Source organism: Zonotrichia leucophrys, chromosome 7, assembly GCF_028769735.1.
Source record: "Zonotrichia leucophrys gambelii isolate GWCS_2022_RI chromosome 7, RI_Zleu_2.0, whole genome shotgun sequence".
NCBI classification, from domain to species: domain Eukaryota; kingdom Metazoa; phylum Chordata; class Aves; order Passeriformes; family Passerellidae; genus Zonotrichia; species Zonotrichia leucophrys.
In genome coordinates, this window is record NC_088177.1 from 28521376 (window position 1) to 28546147 (window position 24772).

The following is a 24772-nucleotide window of genomic DNA, read 5'->3' on the forward strand; positions in this document are numbered from 1 at the left end:
TGCCTGTCTTTCACACTCCACAGTTAAACCTCAGTCCTAAATGCAGCATAACCAATTTATGGAGTAGCAGAGTAGCTGATAATAAATGGGAACAGTTTAAATATCCATAGCAGGTATAATGCTCAATGAAGAGACTCTAATCCAGAGTGTGGCTATTCAGAACAATGACATCCCTGTTCGATCAAAGAAGCATCTTTAGGGCAGGAAGCCAAGACCGACAACAAATCTGTCAGGAAAATGTCCCCATGAAATATTCAATCTGCTCTTCACAAAGAATCTGTTGACAGAGATACTTTGCCTGACTAACCTTCACATTCCTTATGAGAAAAACATATGCTGCTACCTAGACAAGATGGAAGTGATCTTTTATGTTGTGCCTGCTGTAGAATTACAAATAGGCTACTCAGGTGTCAGTGAGGTTCCAAGACCCCTAGGCTTTTATGGCTCTTGCCCAGTCAATTACACTGAACATCCTCTTTGAAACATTTATTTGCATTACTTTTGAAAGAATATAATTTCCCACAGTTTCCTCTTTGAAAAAAATACTTTCATTGTTGGGGAAGAAGAGGCAAGACTGGCAGGCTCCTTAGCCCTGGCAATGATTGTACAGCACCTGGTAATAACTGGGTTAGGCAGAAGTGAGGTACATTGGAAGTCCATCTGAGGAGAAGACAAAACTAGTAGGAGTCCTTTGCCAAGTACTGAGTGCACTTTTGTTCCAGTGGCTTACTGCCCCTCTCTGGTCTCTTTTCAGATTCTCTACGTGTTCCCATGGCCACAGCAGACACCTCATAGTCATAGATCTTCCGTGTTACTTTTCTGTGTCCCTTCCCACATCCTCTTTGAGGTTGTAAAGTAGGTTCTACTAGAGGTACTGCTGGTTTTTAAAGTAATGTTCTATTGATTTCAACCCTTTATATGTAGGAGGGAGTGGCATCTTATTTTGATCCAGCATAGTCAGTTTATAATGATAAATATTTGGAGATGATCCTGCAGAGTTTTTCAGAACTGGAGGAGAAAAGACACAGTTTCTGAACAAACAGCTGAAAAATGCATTTCTGGCCACAGTGTGTCAAAAGGTAAAAAAATACTTGTTGTATAAAAATCATATTTTGATTTCAGAACTATAGTTTAAACAGGATAGAGACTCCCAGAATTCTTACTGTTATATTTTGATATTTTATTTTGCAATTATTAGAGGCACACTTAGTAAATGCTCTTCTTGCTGGCATTCTTTACTTTCAGTTGTTGACCTACTAGCATATTATGCAGCTTGAAATTGCATTTTTTCCATCTTTAGTGTGAGCATGATGTTTTCTCTGTTTTGGAGTGCTAAAAATGGGATTGTGTTATCTCAGCCTTTAGTTCATGCTAGCCTGATTTGGACCTTGTTTCCATGGTAACTCTTCCTGCACAAGTTTTATCAGGGGTTAAACAAAATCAACACAGCTCTCTTTTATGCATCTGCAGTTAGTACCTGGTTCTCCACTTTCACACAAGATCTCACTCCACATATACATAATTCCACCTTTTCTATCCTGTGATCTTAACTAGGAAGGCTTATAAGGGCTCTGTCATAGTGTGTTTTTCGAGGCTACGAGACTATTTGAGAGACCAGCTTGTTCTCTGGCTTCTAGAATCGGTTGCAGTCTCAGAAGAAGTCCCCTGCAAAAATGAACATACACACTGTGTAGCAGCTTGCACTTGCTTCCCACCCTAAAGAAATTCACTGCATGTTTTTCAGAATAATGGATGGTACTTCTTGCACAGGTGCAGGTGCAGACTTAGCCAGTTGCCATAGATCCCTGACAGTGAGCCAAGGAAGTCTCCGAGACTGCTTAAAATTAGCAGCATTCCAGCCTGGCAGTTCCAAACAAAGCTCTCAGCTGGGTTGGCAAGTTAGCCTCCTGCTGAAAACTTTGTGACAATGAGCTGTGCCATCTATACTCAGTTGTCATTTTTAGCAGTGCAGAATACAATTTTTTCTTGCTCATTTCTCATTTACTTCTAGCAGTTCTCTGTGAGTTAGCTAATTTCAAGGGAAGCACATTCAGGCAAGAACTTTCTTTAGCTCTGCTAGTTCTATTATCCCATGTGCAGTTCTATTATCCCATGATGAATAGGGCATTTCTAGAGTTGTTTACATCAATATAAAATCCAATATATGCGTTTCACCATATATGAAAATGCACAGTGTAAGGGGACTCACAGAAAGCCTGAAAACCTGGGGCTTTGAAAAGACTGTTCTGAAGGTCAAGCATTATCATTTTTGCTAGCAACTTAACTTTTTGTTAATCCTGGCTCTAAAATCTTAGTCTTCTTGGGACTGTTCTAGTGACTGTTCTAGCTGGGCCAGGAAACTTATAACAAGAAAATTTTAGCTCCATGGATATGATGTTAAGTTGTCACTAAGCAAATTTCTCCCAGATTCTTGTTACCCTGGGGCTTGCACTTGTCCATGTCGACACAGACTGTAACAACCAAGTGGGATATAAAATACATTTTGTTTCATACTTAAAATATTATTAACTTAAAATATTATTAACCAGTATTAACTAGTAAACTCATATATTGCTTAATTTGAAGAGTTATGTTTCCTGATCAGACTTTTCAAAAAGTGTCTACTCATGAATTCTCAAAGTAAGCACAAAAGCCAGAATTCTAAAAAACTTCTAACTGAATCTTGATTAATGTAACTACCTTTAGTGTTCATTGCTTGTAGGTGTTTTTCAGGCTAAGAAGCCAAGCCATATTAACACAGCTTTATTACACAAAGTATCTAGAGCCCATGGCTCTTGATTTAGATAGAGAAGACAAGAAAACGTTTCAGGAACTGATTCTCCTGCCTGAAACTATGGTGTAATAAGAGAATGGGGAAACACCCCCTGCCCTGTTCTTTCCCATTCTTGTCCCCTCCTCAGCTTACTTATCTAAATGCTTACTTTATTAATAGATGCTCAGACAAGCACTGTGCCATGTTCCCAGAAGGAAAGTCAGGTAAGAATGTAGAGAAAAATTGAAGCTCTTACTTAACTGTGTTAAACTGTTAGTATTTTGCTGATGAAGTTGGCTTGGGCTTAATTAGCAAAGAGTTTCTAACATTTCCCTGGAGTGTTAGGTCATTAAACCCTCAGGAAACAACTAACGTGTTGGCAGGCATCATAAGGCTGGAAACAAGACTTCATGTCCCCAAAATCTTACTTAATCATGAAACCCCTAGCAAAAAAGTGCCTAGTCATCAGAGAGCCCCCCAGTGCAGTGTTCATCTGCTCCTATTAGTGTTTCTGCTGTTATCACATTGCCTAGGTGCCCCCTCAGGGAGCTTTCACAGGAGAGTCTTGTTTCCAGTTACTCCCAAAGAGGCTGTTTCCAAAGGCCAAATCTGCAAAATGTTATGTGCAGTCACACATATCCATAGCTATCCTTTGAAAAAAATAGTAATAATAGTACTATGGTGAAAGCTGAATCCCTTGTAAAAGATAAGAGAATTCTAAATTTGATAAGAGAATTGTTTTGATCTCTGCCCTGAATCCATTCTGAGAGGTGCATTGCTAGAATTATTTGTTTCTGATTTTTTTTCCCCATAGCATTATTTCCTGAAATACAAACTAATAATTGTCCTTCTATTGTTATCTCGTTACCATTGACACAAAAACAGACAAAACAAAGAAAATGGAGATGGAGGGCTGTCACTCCATCCGTAACATCTCATTGTACTGAAAATGGCACAAAAGAATAAATGAAAGACTTCATATTCCCTTGATCTTTGAAATTCTTGGGTTTTTAAATGTGTCTCAAATTCGGTTATTCAAAACCTAGCTCTTTTCTAAGCCCTTGTAAAAATAGGGACATGGATCCTTATGGAAAAGTCAATAAGGACTTCATCATGATGGGGAGGTTTCAGTACCCTCTGCTGTTCCCTATTTCCAAAATCATCCAAACTTTCATGGGTCAGAGACAAAACATGGCAAAGGACAGATTAACTTACCAAACACTCCCAAGCAGTGCTGATACAGAACAGTAATTCAAACTCTCTGCAGTACAGTTCATTTCCTCCACCATCACTATTGAATCTACTGGAAACTTTCAGCAAAATTGCTAGAAATTCTATAACAATGGAATCTCACTAGTTTGTATTTATATTTATATCTAGCTTAATCTATTATATCGACCCATAGTAGACTTAGAATCTCCCAAATTATGAATGAAATTGGAATTAAACAAATTTTCCATCATTAAAAACAATCACAAAAAAGCATATAAACCTTTTTACTACTGAAAGACAAAATGTTTAAGCTTTCCCAAAATACTTCCAGCAACCCACTTTTCTTAGGATTAGGGATATTCCTGCATAGTTACTAAACAGACAACATTTTCCTTGGTGTCAGTCAAATACCACACACATATCCGACAGTACATTTCTAAGTAGGGGGTCCTAAAGATAGGTGGGATATTTGAAGAGAACCATAATGAGTAGAAGTGAGGAAGAAGGAGAAAAACAAGCATGTGCTAAAGAATCCAAGAACTTTCACAGTTCAGGTTTCAGAAGCCACTGTAAATCTTTGGTATTGTTTCAGATTTTGGGGTCTGACAGGTCAACAAACATGAAATTGAAAGTGCTGAAGCAGGACATCTAGATACACAAATTCAAGGGCCTGGTGGAACTTCTGGCAAATTATTGGTTAGCTGAAGAGGGAGTAAAGATTTGCTACCTTCTGAAACACTAGGCTATATAGCTGGCTTGATTAATGATGACAAATTCCAGCTAATGAAATTACAGCAGTATTAAAAATGCTGCTCCATAGGTAATGTATTGTTGACACTTTCACCAATATTGTTTGCAGCAGACTAATATATGAAGAGAAAATACCTCTAGATCATGCAGACTGGCCCTACCTGAGTAATGCAAAATTTCCATATGCAAACCATATCACACAAAGGAAACCTGTCTGATGTCTGGTCACCATCCCATGAAGCAGAAGTAGGATTTTAATGCCAGTATATCTGTGAGTCACTGTCATAGTTCTCTGACCCAGACTCGTTACAACCTCACTTCTTCCCTTCCTTTGACCATGTATGTGCAAAAAGCAGGACACAAAACCTTCTGATAATTACTTTGAAGATTTTGGAATTTCCAGACAGCAAAGGTCAGAGGACACTGCCTGTAAACTTGTCAAGCACTCAAAACACATAGCACGCCAAAACAGTTCCATAGAGTGTAAATAATGTTTATACATTTTGGTAAAGCAGGAAGTTACGAAAATAATCATCTTCAGTAAAACAGTTTCTAGCTCTTTCAGAATCAGAAAGTGCAATTTTTCTTACTGGAAAAGGAAAGAGAAAACACTAGAACTGGTACAGGGGGAGGAGAGGAAGATGGGGTTTAATGATTATATTCAGAAGAAGAACAGAAAGGGATAAATAAAGCTTTTAAAACACTTTTCTGTGTGGCAGAAAGTGAACATATCCATACATACACAGTTAGATAAGTCTTCTTTTCTGGAAAATCTATTCCAAACCAATGACTAAATTTCATTACAAAAGGAAGGAGAAATTGGAGAAATTCACATTCTGAAAAAAAGCCCTACCTATCTATTATTTGTAACTTACTTTCCACTGAGCTGCAGAGGCACTGCTAAGGTGTTGAGCTGAGGTACAGAACTTGTACCGTTATCAGGTCCTGAAGAGTCAATAAAATAGAGCCATTTCTATTTTAATTCATACCCTAGGTGCAAAGTGTCACAAGATTATCTTCCAGAGAGAATAATTTTTAGCATTAAATAGGAGCCTTTAAAAGAGGAAACAACTTTTGACTCACTGAGTATAGCCAGATGCCTAGAAGATAAAGCAATGGCAGTAAAGCCAAAGATGTCCATTTTGAATTAGGTCAGCTGATGAACAAATCTGATTTCAATAAGCAGGAGCCTACATTCAACAGATCTCTGCCTTCCTTCTCGTGCCAGTGAGTTCATAATACTTGGACAGCATTGGAAAATAATGTGTTCTGTTGTTCTGATATAGATGGAGGGATATCAACTGAATTTTCCTGGTTTTACAGCAGAGTAATTATTAGCAGAATCTGGCTTCATGTTTCTAAATATTTTAGTATTTTATGAATATAAGAGAAAACACAGTCTACTATATTTCAGCTGCTAAAGATTTTTTTCACTAGAGTCTCAATGACCCCTTCTTAAAATTAGTCCATTGCTTGATTTGTATTCCACAGAGTGCTCATTACAGCTGCTGCTAGTGCACAAAATCCCATGAACATATAAAATTACCCTAAAAATTGATAATTTCAAGCTTTCATTAGGAGGTCTTTTTCACAGGTTGAAGTCAGTCAAACATTAAGTAATTAAGGCAATTTACTGTAGCATGACTATGTTTTCAATATATTCCCACAAGAAATGCCATGGGAGACATCTATAATAACGTATTCTTATGAAGCTTTCTTTTGCTTTTGTACTGTTTTGGAGATGGAATTGCTGAGAACATGGCACTTGAGTCTGAGTATCCCCCAAGAGCTTTTACAGTGCCAGTCCATTTGAAGTTGTTTTGACAATTTTGCAGCAACTGAGCATCACCAATATCACTTACAGCCAGTGATCCTGCTTAACAAAAGCCCAGTAATGTCATCTCTGCTTGGGGTGGTGTTAATTGCCCTTGGAGACTCTAGAGGGTACGGGTACAGAAGGCCTGCTTTGCTATTGGGTTTATTTTGCTTTATTATTTGGTTTATTTTCTTTACCATTACCTGTCCTCGCTGCTCACAGATTTCTGGACACTTGAAGGGTGCTATTTTACTGATACTGCATTCTTCTTAGGTGCAGACAAAGACAATTAGATGAAGCCACAGTTTCATTTCCTTATAGTTACCAGAAAACAGAGAGGAAACCTAGGGAATATACAGAATGTTGAATTAGCCACTGCTGTAGGCTATAAAGACTCCAGATATTCTAGAACTATGTTGATTAGTAATTAGCACAAAGCAGATGGGAAATCATGCTGTCTCCCCAGGAACTTAATGCAAACTAGTTACAGTATTTATATGATGTTGAGACTACCCTGCTAAAATGTGTTTTAAATAAATAGCAGAACTGAAATTATCTTGACATTTCAGTTAAAAATAGGTAAAACCAAATATTGAATTGGAAATCAGCTTCAAGTTTATGCTGAAAAGAGATCAAGACTTCTTTATATTAATAAATAATTATTCCAGGGTTTAACTCCTATTTAATTTTTACAATATGTTTTTAAAGATATCTGCTTTAAATCTAGGTTTACTTGCCATTTCTTAAGAGGACTAAATCTGCTCCTGCTCACTACAGACCTTGAATATGATTAATGAAAGATTCATTCTCAACTTGACTGGTATACTGCTACCATATGTATCACAGAATGTTGTTTACTTTTGCTATTCAAAAGATTGGATGTTCAGAGAATTCCAGCTCTAAAGAGTAGGGAATTTGGGCTACTTTGCAAAGGTGTTTTGAAGTGATCCCCTAAGTCAGACTAGGAACTCCCTCCTTTTATTTCTCCCGGTCATATCAGCCCTGTAATAAATATAGAGAAATATGCTCTCTGAGAGCATATTTTGGGGATGAGTGGTTGATTAATACCTCTAGTATTAATTACAGGTAATTGATTAATGCCTCTTATGGGAAAAGAATATCAACAAATATTCTCTCATGTGAGAATAACTTAAATGAGTATTTCTGATACCAAGTTTAACACACATTACTGTTAGCCTGTCAAGACTGTAATAAATGCCCAGTAATGGGAGTAATTAGAAGACAGGATGAAATATTTCATATTTTGTAAACTTTGGAATACATTTTTGAATTTCATCCTCACTATAAAAAAAGAAAAAGAGTATTCAGGAAAGTTGTGTTGGATAAAGCCTTTGTTGTTTTGATACAAACAAGTTTTGCAAGACAAGTTATGGTTTATGGACTAGGAATACATACATACAAATGTCTTCCAGGACTTCAAAAGAAACATAAAACTCCTCTGACAGAAGAATCTAAAAAAGGCTTTAAAGTATTTTTTTCTACTAGACAGTGAACTTCCTACTTGATATAAGAATCATGTCCATCCTCAGATCATAATAAACTAGAATAAACTCTCAATAATTGCTTATTTTTGGATACAATTATTTCTCTTTCACAGATTATTTCAAAGAGAATGATCAGAGTGATCCTGAACCATCAGGAGACAGTACCAGATACTATCAGTCTATTAAGAAACATTTTGAGGAGAAAAAAAGCGGGTCATCATCTTTTGTGTCCTCCATTGAAGATGAGCAAAAGCCCCTGTTCTCTGGGATAGCTGATTACCCATCTGTAACAGAGAAAACCACAGAGATGGACTTTGAAGAAATGGATCATGACACAGAAGAAATTCTTATTGACAAAAGAAGCACTTCTTGCAAAGGTAATCCAGCTGTTTCTATTTAGTAAAGTTTTAGCAAACATCTTTTTAGTCTGATTAACAAAAATAACTTTCTGAATGGTTCTCTTGATTCTTTACATAATATTTATTCCAAAAATCTTAAGAAAAAATATCTTAGATCAAAAAATATTATTTCTCAAGAGGATTAATATAGTTTAATTCAGTGGGAACTGGATTCCAGTTCTGTGGGACTGGCTTGTACAGCCTCCAAAAAGTCATTATAGCTTTTGCTACAAATAATCTTGTAACTGAACTACATAAATAATTTTTAAAAACTACAAAATTGTCCACTAGTGTTGGACTTCAATGAGTGCCCATTGATGATAGCTGCCCTCAAAGTAATACAGTATATCCCAAAGGACATTTGATGTGCCAGGGTTGATGACGGTATAAAATTATAGATAGTGAGAGTCAAACTAGATAAACCTAGTGATAGTTGCACATGCACCAAAAATATGTTTTCAGATAACTAATTTTATTCACTGCATTGACAAGGTACAACAAAAATGAAGTGAAAAAAAATCATAATAGCTTGAAAGAAGGCTATCCTGTCTTGCTGCACCTGTTGGTTAAAGGAGTGCCATTACACCACGCAGAAGAAAATCATGACTTCCATAAGTAACACACAAGAATAAAGACATGAGCTTTTGTATATGACAAATGATCAGGAACTATTCAACAATCTCAGATACTTTTACATAGACTTAAATCACATAATTAAAATTACATCTAATATACTAAAATATTAATTTTCTCAGTGATGTGAAAGGAAATTAATGGAAAACCCTGTATTAATATACAATTTAAATATTGCTGCAAGTTCATTTGTAATTCTTTCAGTCTGAAGGGAAGAATTACATATTTATTGTTTAATGCTGTTTTCCTCAGCAGTTTCCATTGAGACACTTTAACCATTTAACCATCATTTAATAAACTTTAGGTTTCTAGGCTATCATTTTAAATAAGCCTAATGATTAATTAGACCAAACAATGATTTTAACGTCTCAGAGGTATGAATGTGTGAAGTGTCATCTCTTCAAGTTAAGGCCCTATAAATCCTCACCACATAAACTTGTTGCATACAGACTGCAATTGGAAACCTTTCCTTCCCCCACCAATAGCCAGAAATGTGTCCTTGCAGCTATGGCAACATTTTCCAAGGCAACCTATTGCAGATTTTATTTGAGATAAATTTAGCATATCTAAAGGTTACAAATTTTGATTAAGACCACACTCTTTTCCCCACTTTGTAATTTAGCCCTATGTTATGCATAGTTAATGTTATGCAATGTAATGAGCTTTCTTGCAACATTTATAAAACCTTCAAGGTCAATAAGATTAGCTTTTCCTGATAAATGTTTTAAACTAAATTTTTTATTTCTGCTATTAGAGATTGATTGTAACTTACCATAAGAGTAGTTACAAACATAACAAACTTGTGAAAAAAAACTCTGCTTTTATGTATCCTCATTGTCTTATTAATCTTGGATAAAAATGCACTTGTATAAAGCTGGTCTAATTCATTACCACTGTGACTGATACGTATTTAATTATTTTTTGTTTTGTTTTAATCCTTGGTCATTACTTCAATGAATGGAAAGAAAATGAAAAATGCATTGTATAATTTGGCAGAAGCAGTATAAACGTCTCACTCATAATCTTAGAATGCAACTTTTAAATTTTGAACATATGGCTCTTTTGTGTAGATCTGAGGATTTTTCTGTAGCTGTTAGCTCTATGTAAAAGAAAAATTTTTCACTTGGTCATTATTTGGGCTAAAAGACTGATTCTTCAATTCTTCTGGTGAACCTAGTGATACATTTATTGACTTCATTTTCAGTCTAAGATTCTTCAAGCCCTGGAAGATCAGAGTTGGTTATACAGTTGTAGCTGCTGATGGGGTTTTCTGGGGTTATTAACAAATATGTAATACCTGAAAAGACGCTTCGATGAGTTACACCATATTTTATAGGGTATTAACGTGCTTACGGTGTGTGAACTTATTTTGTTGTTTCAGTGCCAAATCATTTGCTTTGTCACAAATTAAGCATCTATTACAATAGTCTCCAAATACATATTCTGGGGAAAAAACAGCTGTGATTTCCCCAGGATAATCCATGGCATTGAAAATCTGTGATTTTAATGAATGACTTATTGTTTTAAATAATCAACATCTTTTTTTTACAACATCGATGTTTTTACAGGACATTAAAAAGCAGTGAAATGCTCTTGAAATTCACTGCTTATAAGTCTACTAGATCTACAAAACCCATTGCACCTAAACTCATAGTTTGAAACTTTATCCCTCAATTTTTCATAGTATGCTTCATTCAGTTTGATGAGAGATTTCCAGCTTTTCCTTGGACACTACACATTGTACCACATGTGCCTCCTAAAACCAAATTGCCAAATGCTTCTGTGACACCCTTTATCTCTTTCTTTCCATTGGCTTAAGTTCCTGAGAAGCAGAACAGGTTTCTGTGTAGCCAAGATGCAATCTCTTTCCTCTTGCTTCTGCCCAGTGCATGAAATCAGTTACTGATCGTCACATGAAATTCAAACACTCTACAGCTCCAGGAAACCTTCTACCACCTGCTAACCAAAGATCAGATAATACAATAATGACCTTTGTCTGATAAAAACAAACAAACAAATAAACAAACAACAACAAAAAAAAAAGAGAGAGAAGAAAATCTCCTACACTTGGAATCATGTAGTGAGAGCTCCCCTTCCTGGCTAAATCTACTTGAAATACTAAATCTGAGCGGGAACTTCTTTTTTTTTTTTTTTTTTTTTCTTTACTTAGAGAAACACTGCTCAATGACATGTTTGAAAAGGATTAGCTATTAGCATTTGGACAAAGCTCTTACATGTCACCCACACTGTGAGGATTTTTTTCTCTTCTCTTTGAAACATGGCTCTAGCTGCTATGGTTACTTAGAAAAATTTCACAAGTGTGAAATGAATGTAACCTATGCTGAGTTAATAGCGTGCAGTGCCAAGAGAAGTGTAAGGAGAAGCTCTGAGCAAATCATTCAGGGACTGATGTGGGATTCAAATCCAACTGCAGATGCCTTGTAAGCAGTCAAGGATTTTGCTCAGCTATATGCTGAAGCAGCAGCCTGGGTGCAACAAGAAGTTTAATTTATTGTATAACTTCCTGTACTTAAATAATTACAAGTACAACTCTAAGGGGAATAGTATTGAGCAGATGTTAAAATTTAAACAGACTTTTTTTAGCACATCAAAGAAGAATGAGTGGTTCTGACCATTTTTACTGTTTGATTGACTGATTAACTCAGAGTAAACAAAGACTGTGGGGAGCAGGGTTTGCTGTAGAAAAAGCACTGTTCAACCTATGTCACCTGTAGCCTCTGCAAAGGTGACAGCAAGATCTTCATTCTATACAATAATACTATGCAACAAGTATATCCCCATGATAATTGAGGTGTAAGATTTCAACAACTTGGTGAACAGGATAAATGGCATAGAGCCAAGAACATAACTAATTAATAAATCCACAGATGCATAAATTAAGTAAACTGAGAGAGGAAAGAGAAAAAGCCCAAACCAGAAGTCCAAGCAAAAGGAAAGAGTGTCCCTGAGCTCTGTTTGGTAGTGCTTTGTCACAGAGATCCAAGAACTGGGAGGGTCAAGAGGGATGAAATTTGGGTGCAGCAGGTATAGGGTAAGACCTGGAATAATCATCATTTTTTTTTACAAAGGGCTGGAGGTAAAGAAAAAAATATAAATTCATCACATAAGGAGTATTTTTAGATACATCATGTTTACCATGAGGCTTCATTTAATATCAAAGTGATCTCTGGCTGACCCAGAAATGCTGAATATTTTATTCTTTTAGGAGTCTGAAATCCTTAAACAAAATGAACAGGCACCTTTCACCCCACAGTACTGTAGGAGTTTCAGAGATGTGCTTTAAACAGAGGCGAACGGATTGGGTGGGAGAGTAGGGATGCTAAAAGCAACATCAATGAAAATCAATTTCCTTTATGAGAATAATAAGCAGTACTCTTTTGCTAGCAGCATGAGCTGTATTAAATGGCCCTTGTCTCAGAGAAAACATATTACACTTCACCAACCTAAGAAGTGTTGCAGTTATGGGTAAGAAAGGCAGCTCCCTGAGGCCTGGCACCTTTCTCTAGAGGGGACATTCCAATGCACTGTACCACATGCTCAGTGCTGCAATTTCAGTGCAGTGAATTCTTCTTTCACACCAAAGAACTAAGCAGGGAATACACTTCAGTGGCACATTCAAGGGCAAGAGAAGGCATCTTAGGCCTCTGAAGCACACTATCAAAGACATTCAAGGACATAATTTAAAGTCTTTAGGTTAGAACAAGAATTTCTATTTTCAGTGAATAAAAAAATTCCTAAAGAATACACTGAGAAAATTTGGGATCCATTTGTAAAATAATTCAAACAAAACTAAAGAGAAGCCATTCAGTGGCAGAACTCTGATGATGCTGACTAGAAAAAGCTGCTTGTTTATTTGCAGTTTCAAAATGTTAGCATGTATGTGACCACTTTTATGTTTCCTTAAGGAGTGTTAAGGAACAAAGAGAGATGTTCAGTCTCCCTGGCTAATGTACCAATTTAACTTCCAATGTTTTGAGAAACTCAGTAAATGGGATGCTTGAGAAGTGTCAACCTCTCTAAATCTATGTACATAAAACTATACTTTTATATGTTGTTTTTGTTTTTTTAATCAGACATCAACAAAAGAAACTGGGAGCAGGAGAACATCCAGGAGTACCAGGACTCCCCAGTTCAGCCAGCATTATCCCATGTTACATGGGGAATCTGTGAAACTGAAAGTGATTTTATATACGGGGAAGTGGAGAATCGATTAGATTTACTTCAAGAACAACTTAACAGGTAAAAACAAATAGAAAATAGCCTATGTGTGAAAGAGTACATAATACAACTGATATTGAAGATGCTACAGAAGGAATGAGTTTGTGCAGGAAGTTTCCAAAAGCATTCAGATCGTCAGAAGCTCAAAAATATGTGTAATGGGAATATCACTTTTTTGTGTGTATGTATTCTGAGGAGGCTGTATATCAGCTAAGTTAGGCTTTCCAGAATCTTGGAAAAACCAATTCTGGGAAATCTGGATACACAGTTTTTAAAAGTTGCCAGAATATTCATGTCTTTTGCCTCTAGGTACGCACATTAGCTTCTCTGAGTGGCTTTGCAGTAGAGCTCTTTTCCTCAGCTGACTGTTTTAGACCATCTTTTTAACCAAGAAGTTGTACTGAGACGCCTCGAATTGTTAAATTTAAATCTCACCTCATCAATAGTGCTGTTCCTAGATCACAGAACCATCTAACAATTTGGGTTAGAAAGGACATTAAAGATCACCTAGTTCCAACCCCCTGCCACGGGCAGGGACACAAAACAGCAGTTTTCAGTACCTTCAAGATCTGAAGTACATTTTCTTTCTTGGAGACTCAAAGTACAACAGCTGCCTGCTTTTTAAAATGTATTGCAGATGAATTCCCTTTTTGATGCTTTAACTCTTTTTGCAACTCTATAATAAGTAATACATGGGAATATGCAAAAGCACAATACTTATACCTGTTACAACAGAAAAATTATACTTTCTTCATCAGAGTCCAATATCAGTTTTGCTTAATATATGGCACTTAATATATATATTATGCTTAATATATATATATATTAAGCATAATATATATTAATTATTACCTATTAATAGATATTATTATATCTTATTATATTATTAATAGAAATTATTATTAATAGATATTATGCTTAATATATCTTGCTTTACTGGCAGCTAAGCAGCACAGCTTACAGCATCTTAAAAATATGGTTACGAAATTTTGATCCATCCTGCACTGCAATTTACCATGTAACTTCACTTAAATTGCCCTACGCTCAGGACCATTGATTTTTTTTCATTATTTTCACTCTGTAATTTCATTACTTTAAATATTTTTCCATGGCAAATATGACACACACTCAGTCCTAATCATACTTTAGTAGCTATTCAATGGCATTCTGCACTGAATATTTTAGCAATCAGTTTAAAGCCAAGTTAACTGCATATTGATTCCTTCATCCACCAGAAGCCAATCAAACAACAATATTTTACATTCCTGAATATGGCATAATGCATTGAAAGGACATTTTTAACACTTAACCCTAAACTGCTGTAATTTCTAGTTAAAATCAAGTAATCTAATTAGCTGCAAATGTCACATAACTAAATGCCTGAAGGATCCCCATCAACAGTACATAGTCTTTTGGTAACAATTCATTTTCTGAAACCTTAAGCTCTCAAAGCTGAAGTTATACCTCAAAGTTACCCTTGTTTTATCATGCAAGTTGTCAGTATTTTCTTCTGTCAGAAAATATAATTTTTGCTGATAAACTAAGAATTAAATTTTTATGTATTTTATTATATCACTTTATTCTTTAAACTATTCTCATGTTTTAAAAGCTTTTCATGCTTTTGGTATTTGGGGCCTTGTTGGATTCTCTACTAATATAACAGTCAATATCCTTTCCTGCCTTTGTCACTTCTGACTTGCTGGCTTAAAAAGCATGGTCACTTCTCCCTGAATTTTTCCATGCCAAGTTAGAGGCTTGGCATAACAGTCAATTATTGAATTGACATAGAGGGCTAGAAAGCCCTCTATGTACAAGGAATATGTCCCTAGAATTATCTCTGTTTCTTGTCTTTAAGCAATTGGAATTTCATGGACACTATGGGCCAAGTATTTAGGCCAGTTCTCCTATTTGTTTAGGTAGCATGGATTTATGCAATCATGATGAATTAACACTACCAGAGACACTCTTTCATTTGAAGTACAAGGAAACATTCATGTACTAACAAAGTAAGAGGGGAGCACTTTTAGAGTTAATTCAAAGCCAAAAATAATTTTGAATGGATATCCTCCAATGCTACCTTTTATTCACTGACGGGTTAAGGCCCAGGTGTAGCAGATGGAAGTTCTCTGGATGGTGGCATGTTCCTGCAGCATTTCACCCTGTGGCATCAGCCCTGGGCTTGTGTGGGAGCAGCACATTGGCAAGTAGCAAAGAACCCAAGGGCGCTGACCAAGAGGGCAAGTAGGGCACCTCTGACTCTAACAGTCAGAAGTCTGGGTTTGGACTGTTTTTTTCTGAGAGCTGATGCCACAAAATCATCTTTTTCTGATGAAGGAAGAAACAGCATCCCAAATACACTTCAGTCATACCTTTTGGATTCATTTCACAGATGCCTTTATAAATAAATGATACAGGCAATGGACAACTCCAACAGGGTAAAAAATAACATCAGTGCAGCACATGGTAAAAGCAAAAATCTGACAGCACGGGATCAATTCTGCTACTGTAGGGAGCCCAAGTAGTAACATTCACAACATTAAAGGCTGCTGACAAAGATTTGTTTACTCTGTCAGAAGCTCAGTTGCTGTACAGAAGGCTGTATTATCTGCATTACCATCTGTCAGCATGTGCTGTAGCCTTCCAGCAGCTGGGAAGGTACAAAAGGCATTACCTTTTCCTGAGTTTGTCATAGGTTTTGGCAAGACCATTTAAAAATCATTTCAGTGCTATGAAGTTGTAAGTATGAACAAAATAATCAGTTCGAGGGTTTCAGAAGTCATATACAAATTTATAAAAAGATGAAAAATGTTTTTAAATGTACAAAATTTGAACATTAGAAATGCTGACATTAATTCTGAGGCCTGCATAAGTTTGAATAAATTTTCACAGTAATGAGAATTGGGCAGTTGGATTTTTAATGGTTTTGGAAGCATCTTTCTTTTTCTAACTGTGGAAAAACACAAATGCGGTTTCTGCTTAGTTCAGTGCATTGTATCAGCATGTCAGAATTCCTTGTCAGATGCATCAAAATAATGTCCCATGCCCAGCCAGCACAAATCACTTTAGTTACAATGAAGAGAATACATTTATTCCAGTTATTTTCAACCAGATACGCAGTCCCCTGTGTTGCTTCTTGTTGCAAATCTAAGGCACAGTGATGAACTCATTCTTAGTATGGCAAAAACCAGAGAAAAGCTTGCAGGTATGTTCTGCAAGGGAAAGGGAGAGCCAGAAGCTTTGGAAGGGCTCAGTACTCCCTCTACTGTTCTCTCCTATTTAAGACATGTTCAAGCCACAACAAGCAATGGTTTTACTGGGAAACTGCAGGTCCCTCTTGAACATCTCTGTTCTCAGTGCATAAAATGCTCCTGTTCCTGGCCATGAGCTAACTGATTTCATGTTCCCTCTCTAGGCTTGAATCCCAAATGACTGCTGATATCCAAACCATCCTGCAGCTTCTGCAAAGGCAGTCAACACTCATTCCACCTGCCTATAGCATGGTGACAGCAAGTGCAGAGTATCAAGAGCCAGCAGTCCGGGTCATACAAAAGCTTCAGCCTGCAGCATCAATCAAAACAGACAGAAGTTTCAGTCCTTCATCTCAGGTAAGTACATGTCCATAAGATCAAAAGAGGTTTCCTAGTCTTCTTGTCTTATGAGGAAGAAATGCACCAATCTGGTGCTGGTACACTAGTTTAAGGAATATGAAATTATTATTTTGACCTAGCACCTCCACAGTGGACTTAAACACCACAGTTTCAGAGGCCACATTTTCTATGAGGGTTGTAGAGATTCATACAATGATCTTATAATCAGACAGATTTACTTAATTGTAATTTTTTTTAAATAAAAGTTAGCAGAAAAGGAATCCAAGTGGTTAGAATGTTCAGAATTAAGCAATTCTGAAGTTATGCTCTAAAACAGAACTTCCTACTCCAGAATGTTGATTTCCATACTCTTAGACTGGGTCTCAAGAGTAATCAGTCCTTCAGAAAGGGCTGCTAATATGTGTATCTTGATGTCATATTAGCAGGTCTGAGAGGAGGAAAAGATATCCAGACTTCTACAATTAATCAGCAGAATTGCATTCAATTACATTAAATCAAATGCAGTACCATGTAAAAAAATATTTCTACACTGTTTAATTTTCAAAAATTATTTTCCATCAACCATCTGAATGTGCTAATTTTGAACAGAACAGGGGCCTGGAAGAGACCAATGTAATTATTACCATCTTGTTTTTTCTCTTCCCTTACAGTGTCCTGAAATTTCAGATGTTGAAAAATCAAAACTGAAATCCAAAGAATCCTCAAGCGGAGTGCATCTGAGCACAGCCTCAGAAGACAACCTGGCTTCTTTTTTAGACCAAGAACGTGACCAGTCTGTAGAGCCACCCCCACAGCCTTGTAAAACTTGTCTCCCTCCAATTAGGCACCCTTCCTTGCCAGAATCTTCACTAAGCACTGTAGGAATCTTGAGTCTTCATAGGCATGTTTCTGATCCTGGTCTTCCTGGGAAATAGTACTTTTATACTATTACTTCACATAAAAATGTAAGTGCTTTTAATGGCTGTTTCTCCTTTTTTTTTTTTTTTTTTTTGTATTTAAATCCTCTATACTTGACTCAGGGGCTACAAGGAATATACCATTATATGCAAAAGTACTGTATATTTTCCTAAATCTGAAGCTTGTAAGGTAAAGTTGAGCAGTTCTGATGTAAATATATATATATATATACACACTAACTGTATGTTCCAAATGTAAAACTGCCAGCATTCTCAAGGCACCTTATATTTTTATTTTTTTTTAATAACATGCATGTTCTGAAATTACAGTTTACGTTGCATGGAGATTACCATTTACTGCTGTCATGGAAATAGTATTTTACTGTGGATATGTCTTCAGAGCAAATAGGAGACCAATAACAATAATTCACATAGAAAAACTCCTACCTGACCAAGCTAAAATTCAAGAAAAACGCTCTTCTAGCTCACTTTTGAAACTTGATTTATCTTTCTTGTAGTGAGCTTTTTCTACTACATCATAATGAGTCTGAATCTGAAGAAAGAATAGGGTAACCAAATCTTCTGAGTTTGAAACAATTAGGACAGAGAACACAGCCTCCTTTCAAACTAGTTAAAGTAGGGTAGTATTTTAACAGAGAGGAAAACTGCCATATGGTGCAAAGTATCACCATAGGTCACATCCACAAACTGCATTAAATTGAATCATTTGTTTTCATCACATTTTGGGTTTTGATTTTTGTACTGTTATTTTTTAAATTGCATCATAGAATTCAGGTGTGATGAGCAGACAGGTGCTCTTCATCTGTCACACAAACATAATCAAATGCAATAAACCTAATTTCTATGTAATGCAGAAGACTATGTTCCTTTTGTTCAATACAAATTATTAACAATGTTTTAATTTAAAAATATTTTACACATTTTTGTTTTATAATTATTAGGGTGGCTGTTTGCAGTTACCTCTTTGTACTGACTGGCCCCTCTACAATGCTCACACACACACTCACACCCCACAGGTGCTGTGGACGTGTGCATGTGTGTATTTTATAGCTGTACATAGGTGTGTATGTATGTGTATGTGTATATATATTTATATACACACATACACACAAGTGTGTGTATATACCTACACTTACATGTAGGAGTATAGATATAGAGCTATATATATATATATGTATATATGTAAAATCACTTTCAGGAACAATTGTAAACTTTCTTATTACAAAATGAGTAAGCTTAGCTTGTGTCCAAAGCTGACTACATTAGAATAAAATGATCTAAGGTCTGTAGGCTTTAAATACAGTATGTACTGTATGTGCATAATGCTTTGTGAATACTTAGATTTAATTTTATTAAAATATTATTCTGCTTCAAATGTTGTGTTTCTTTTAGAAGGAAATTATGCTTTTATTACTGCTTTCAAATATTTTTACATATCCATTATGATTTTCTAATCTTATAGTTCTAATGTGAAATTCCTCTAGCATGAGTACTGTTTACAGAAAAGCACGTAATCCAGTTAGAGTGGGAGCACATAAATTTTACCTATAACCAAGCTAAACCCCCTGTCCAAAATCAGTGCTACAGAGAGATGCAATAGTGACTGTCCCTCACATAGATACATTCTTTGTATGTTGGGGTCAGAATCAAACGTGACACTTCAGTCATACACAGCTGGTAGATAAACCCAAGGCGGGTAAATCTTTCCTCATTTAAAATTAGTGTGAGTGTTAAGCTACTGAGCATGGCTCTGCTTTACCTTTGTTTTTAAGGATACCAAAATAAATTAAGTCAATACCTTTGTCACTCAAAAGATAAACCAACCCTTCCCATGCAAGATCAAATTTTCTACTGCCTCATACTGCTCTTGTTTGTTGAAAGGTGCAAATGGTAAAACAGGCTGACTGTTCTACCGCGATGACAGGAGGGCTGAACTGCTCCGTGCCTTGCAGGGTCAGATCCTAGTATCAGGAAAATTAATCCAGAAATACCAGAGGTTTATGTCCAAAAAGGAGACAGAGGACTCCTGCAACTTGATTAGAATAAAGGGAGGGAGAGTCCCTGGGGCACACGCCCGTGGGGTTTTCTCTCCGTTTCAGAGGTGCAGCCTCCTTTTATCCTGGACTCCCGGCCACACGTTGCCCCCTTCCTTACCCCGCTGGCTGAGGTACCAGAAAGGTACAGCCTTCCCAAACTCCCTACCACATATCCCCCCTTGAACCTGTCATTTTACCCTGATGTTCAGGCTTGTGTAGACCCTTGCCTCTTTCAGGAGCAAAGCTGTCTGGGCTCTGCAACAAACTCGCTGCTTGAGGTTAGTAAAGACATTGAGACCCATTTCAAAGGCCTTACCACCCATACCCTCACCCGTGGAATTGTTTGTGAAGACATTAGCACACATCTTTCCTCCCACTAGGGACCAGTCAGAAACTTTACCTGCATATACTTCAGTGGAAACGAGTGTTGGATAACAAATACCTTCTGTGAGGTTTTGTTGTTTGGGTTTTTTTAAATAGCAAGTGTTAAGGACTTCTCCTCTATCTCAGCCTGGTAACACTCATGTCTGTTGCAAGAAACAAGTTAGCACATTTTCTAAAAAGGCATTTGTTATGCTGCTTTCTAAAAAGTCTGGTATAGAATAAAAATAAAATTAATGAAAAAATATAATGCATGAGCATTGCTTTACAAAAGGCCTTCTGTCCAATTTTGTCACCTGGTATTTCTCATTACTGCAAAGAGATTGAGCAAAGCAGGTGGCCTGAGGAAGGAGCATTGGGGAGGGAAGAGGAAGAGTGACAACTACTGCAGTCAGTCAAAGTGAAGGAAAAGCTACACATCATTTTCTGGCTCAAAAAGACTTTGTTTCTTCCTTTGTCCTTGTACCAAGGGAAAAAAAAATCTCAAATGGGTGCAAATAAGGGAGTCTTCTTAAAGTTATGGAGATTCTAAGCTCCCTGCCAAGGAATCCAGAAAAGTGGATTAAAGTGTAGTTGCAACATTCTAGCTACCCCTTCCTTGCCACCAAAAGATCTGGCTTCTCAGGTAACTTCTTGTTGAGGTTCAATGAAGACCCACTGCTTCAACATTTTTTTCTTCCAGAAACAGGTAAAAACCAGTGAGTATGGAAATTCATTAATTTTCTAAACAGCAAAAATTGCCCCTTTTATTTGCAGGTGATTTTCCTGGGAGTTTTTGGGAGGGTTTTTTGAAGGGTGAGCCTCCCTATAAGTCTGGTCTGGTTTTCACTCAATAGAAATGGGTCTGTGTTATCCAAATCAAACTAAGAATAATAATGTCAAGGGTTGTATACCCAACACAGCTGTAACAGATCCATAGAAGCTTTCAGAACTTTAGGAGCAAGTTTTGGGTTTGCTTGAGCTTAGGAACATTTGGCTATGTATATTAAAAACTTGTGGCTAAAAATAAATATAAATTATAAGCTGTAAATATAGAGAAATCTCCTGAAAATTCAGGAATAGCTAAAGTAGCTGAAGTACAAAAGCTACTTGTGGACAATCACTTCAAATGTGAGAGGTGAGACTGTACAGATCAGCATAGCTCTTGATGGAGCTAGCTAATTGGCTCCTACCAGTTACAGGTGTAGTTCAACATTTAAAGCAAAGGAGAGGTTGTGATGCTTTTCGATAGTTAAGCTGTGCAGCAACCTGAACTATTTGGATGTGCACATTCATCTACGAGCACAGATTTAGATTTACTGTAATACACAGCAGTCATGTGTCTTGGCCCAACTGCTGTTTCCTGGAAGCACACACCCAGCTGCATGTCTCTTTTCTTCCATGTTCCATTGTTGTTCACTTTGCAAATGCATTTTCTGATCTCCCACCTCGCTGCTGGCTCTCCACAGACGGACCTCTCTTCCCTTTTCCTGCTGTAAATTGTGCCCTAGCAATTTCATCTCTCTGGTGAGCACTCATCAAAGTTCCTGTCTCATTCACCAGCATCATAAGTAACATACAAAAAACTGAAATGCACTGCTTGGCAGAGCCTCTGGCTGCCTGCTGAGGTGAAGCAACTGGAGTCTTGCCCACTGATAAATTGTAAGTCTTCTTATTGGAGCTGCTGAGCTCTAAAATGCTGAGCACAAATAGAACCTCAGGAGACTGCAACACCAGTACAGCAGAAGGAACGATTCCTCCCATGACTGGTGTACTTAATACCACACCTGCAGATCAGCACCCTTAATCTTCCCATCCTCTCTGTTAAATATTCTTTATAAATATTCACACACTGTGAGCAGCGTGGAAGCATGTACACTGCATGGTGCAGTGCGGCGATGTGCTGTGCAGAGCTGCGTGCATGTGCAGTGTGCTGATGGCACTGTGCAGTGCGTGTGCTGATGGCAGTCGTGCGGTGCTGTGTGCTGAGTGTGGCTGTGCGTGCTGTGCAGTGCAGTGGCTGATGGCGTGCTGTCCCAGTGCTGTGCTGATGGGCAGTGCTGTGCTGTGCAGTGCAGTGTGCTGATGTGCAGTGCGGTGCTGTGCAGTGATGTGCAGTGCTGTGCAGAGCAGTGCAGTGAGGCGCTGGGCGCTGATGTGCGGTGAGGTGCGATGCGGTGCTGAGCCGCGACGGCTGGGCCACGTCCCGGCTTTCCCGCTGCGCTCCGGCCGAGCAGGGAAGGGCGGCGTCGGGTCTGTAGCAGGGCCGGGCGGTGGCACTGCGCAGCCTTTGTCACAGCCGAGGGGAAAGCCGAGTGCTCCTCCCCTGCACTGCCAGAGCGACTGCTATGAACCCTGACACCAATTTCAATTACATCTGAAAGGGACAAAGGTCTCAAAAATCGGTGTAAATGTCCAGGAGAGCGATAGTCAGGGTATTTCCATTATTCATGGTCAGAGCAGGAGCTCAGCCATCATCTGTGCAACCTCACACTACCTGAAATAAACATGTAACATTCTCTATCTCTGGAAGTCTCAAATGTCTTTTTAATGTCTGCAAACTCTTAGAGCCAGTAAAGGATTGTTTTGGAATTAACATACAGCCTGATTTACCACCACAGTGTACACAACAAAAGCAAACACACAAACAATCCATCTGCACACTGAATGTCCTGCGGGCTCCCAAAACTGAGCAAGAAAGGCTCATGTGCCTTCCAGTGAAGGTGCTGGAGACAGAAGAAAAAGTACTAGGGGGAAGGAAATCTTTCAAGGGAAAGTTGCATAAAGTAGAAACGAAAAAGTAATGATGAAATAACAGTGAAACTAGAGATAAGCATAAGAATGATGAAATGAAAGTAAAAACAAATTAAGTTCTTCTACAAAAGAAGCCTCCAGCTAAAGGAAGCTCCTCTGAGAGCAGACTACTGCAGCACATCTCAACGTGACAAGCAGCTGAGGGTACAATTTGAACTACAGAATACTTTAGGCTGGGAAAGGACCTCTGGAGATAGCTGGCTTTCTTTTAAAAGCAAGACATTTAATCAAGGACACTGTCAAGCAAAGCGTTGAATTTTCTTCAACACTTCCTTCTATTGAGGAAATTTTTGCTACTTCTCTGAGCAATATATTCCAATGTCTAATTGTTTCTAGAGAGGATAATATTTTCTTCTGACACCTAGAGATAATTTCCTCTAGAGAAACATATTCCAATTCCCCTTTGTCCTATGTACCCCAAGTAGTGGAGATGTAGTGAAGAAACATCCAACTTTTAGGAGCTGAAGAACTGTTGGTGTCCCAAGACAGGTTCTTTCACCCAGTTTGCAAGAGACTGATCTGCAGAGAGAATCAAGGTATTTGATTTATTTACAGTTCTGCCTTGCACAGAAGGAGGTGCTTGGTGGAAAATTCCCAAAGTCAGCAACATGACTGTCAACATTTTTTTACATTTTATCAGAAAAAGGCATTAACACTCATTGGCTACAAGTTACAAAGTTTTTCACATTAATCAGTACTCTTTTTTTTCTATTGGTTAAACTATTCCCTCGCTTCTTATGCTGATTAGTCCACATCCCCAGCCTTTCCCTTCTTCTGAGTCAGTGGTTTCCTGGATTGGTGGTCTGTGAATCAGTGGTCAGAACCTCTTCATGCCAGAATTACCTTCTATGCAGTCAGAGCCAATCTCAGTACAATTGCTGAAATGTCTTCATTATTTTTTTCCTTACCTTGGGAGTTCTGCCAAATGTCCTTGAGGCTCATAAATTGTTCTTTGGTTCTGCTATCAGTGATACATCCTTATTCCCAGGCTTTGTTAACCTCCCCCTAGGTCTGAGATCATTGAAACATGCCTAAGCCCTAGACCTTAACAAGTCAATTTTACCGACAAATAAATTATCTTTCTAACGCCCAAATATCACTGCAGTTGCATCTCCCCTGACCCTTATTTTCTCCAGGCTTTGTAAATGTATTTCTTTCAAATGTATGGCAGGCTGTCCAATCCTGTTGGCCTCTGGAACTTACAATGTTTCAGTCTCTTGAACTGCCCCGGACCAAAACTGAACACAGTAATCCAGACACTCTCTGTTTATCATTTTGCTTTACCCCAGAATCACACTGAGGTTCCTCAAACCCCCACCATGGAAACCAAGATTGCTTCTGAAGCTCAGTGCCATGTACGACATGGGTGAAACCTCATCTCAGGGAGAGGTCTTCCATGGCTTCAGACACCAACCAAGCACCTCACATTGCTGCCACTGCGTGCTGGGGCAGCAGCCAGCACCCAAAACCCTGACACGCTGTGAGCAGCCCGGGAAGTGAGCCCTCATGAGTGGAAAGTGAAAGAGATGTTTCCGTTTATGACTGTGTTTTTCAGCCCACGGTTACTGGCAAAGGTTTCGTTACTGGCAAAAGGTTTCGTTTTCAACACTGAGGAGTGGCACTGAGCAGTGCCCGGCGCGGAGCTGCCCGGCCCCGCCAGCCCGGTCCCGGCGAGCCGAGCCCTCACGCACCGCCCTCCCCAGCGAAACCG

The 24772-nt window shown here is 38.0% G+C and overlaps 1 protein-coding gene across 2 annotated transcripts in view; it reads left to right on the forward strand.

Moving 5' to 3' along the window:
• KCNH7 (potassium voltage-gated channel subfamily H member 7) overlaps positions 1-19162 on the forward strand; it is a 207016-nt gene extending 187854 nt beyond the window's left edge. For both annotated transcript variants that reach the window (XM_064718538.1, XM_064718539.1), the window contains 4 exons: positions 8170-8433; positions 13182-13347; positions 16739-16931; positions 17585-19162. In XM_064718538.1, the coding sequence (XP_064574608.1) occupies positions 8170-8433; positions 13182-13347; positions 16739-16931; positions 17585-17848 (887 nt within the window). In that variant the 3' untranslated portion in view covers positions 17849-19162. The remainder of the gene's footprint in view (positions 1-8169; positions 8434-13181; positions 13348-16738; positions 16932-17584) is intronic.
• Positions 19163-24772: the final 5610 nt, after the last annotated feature.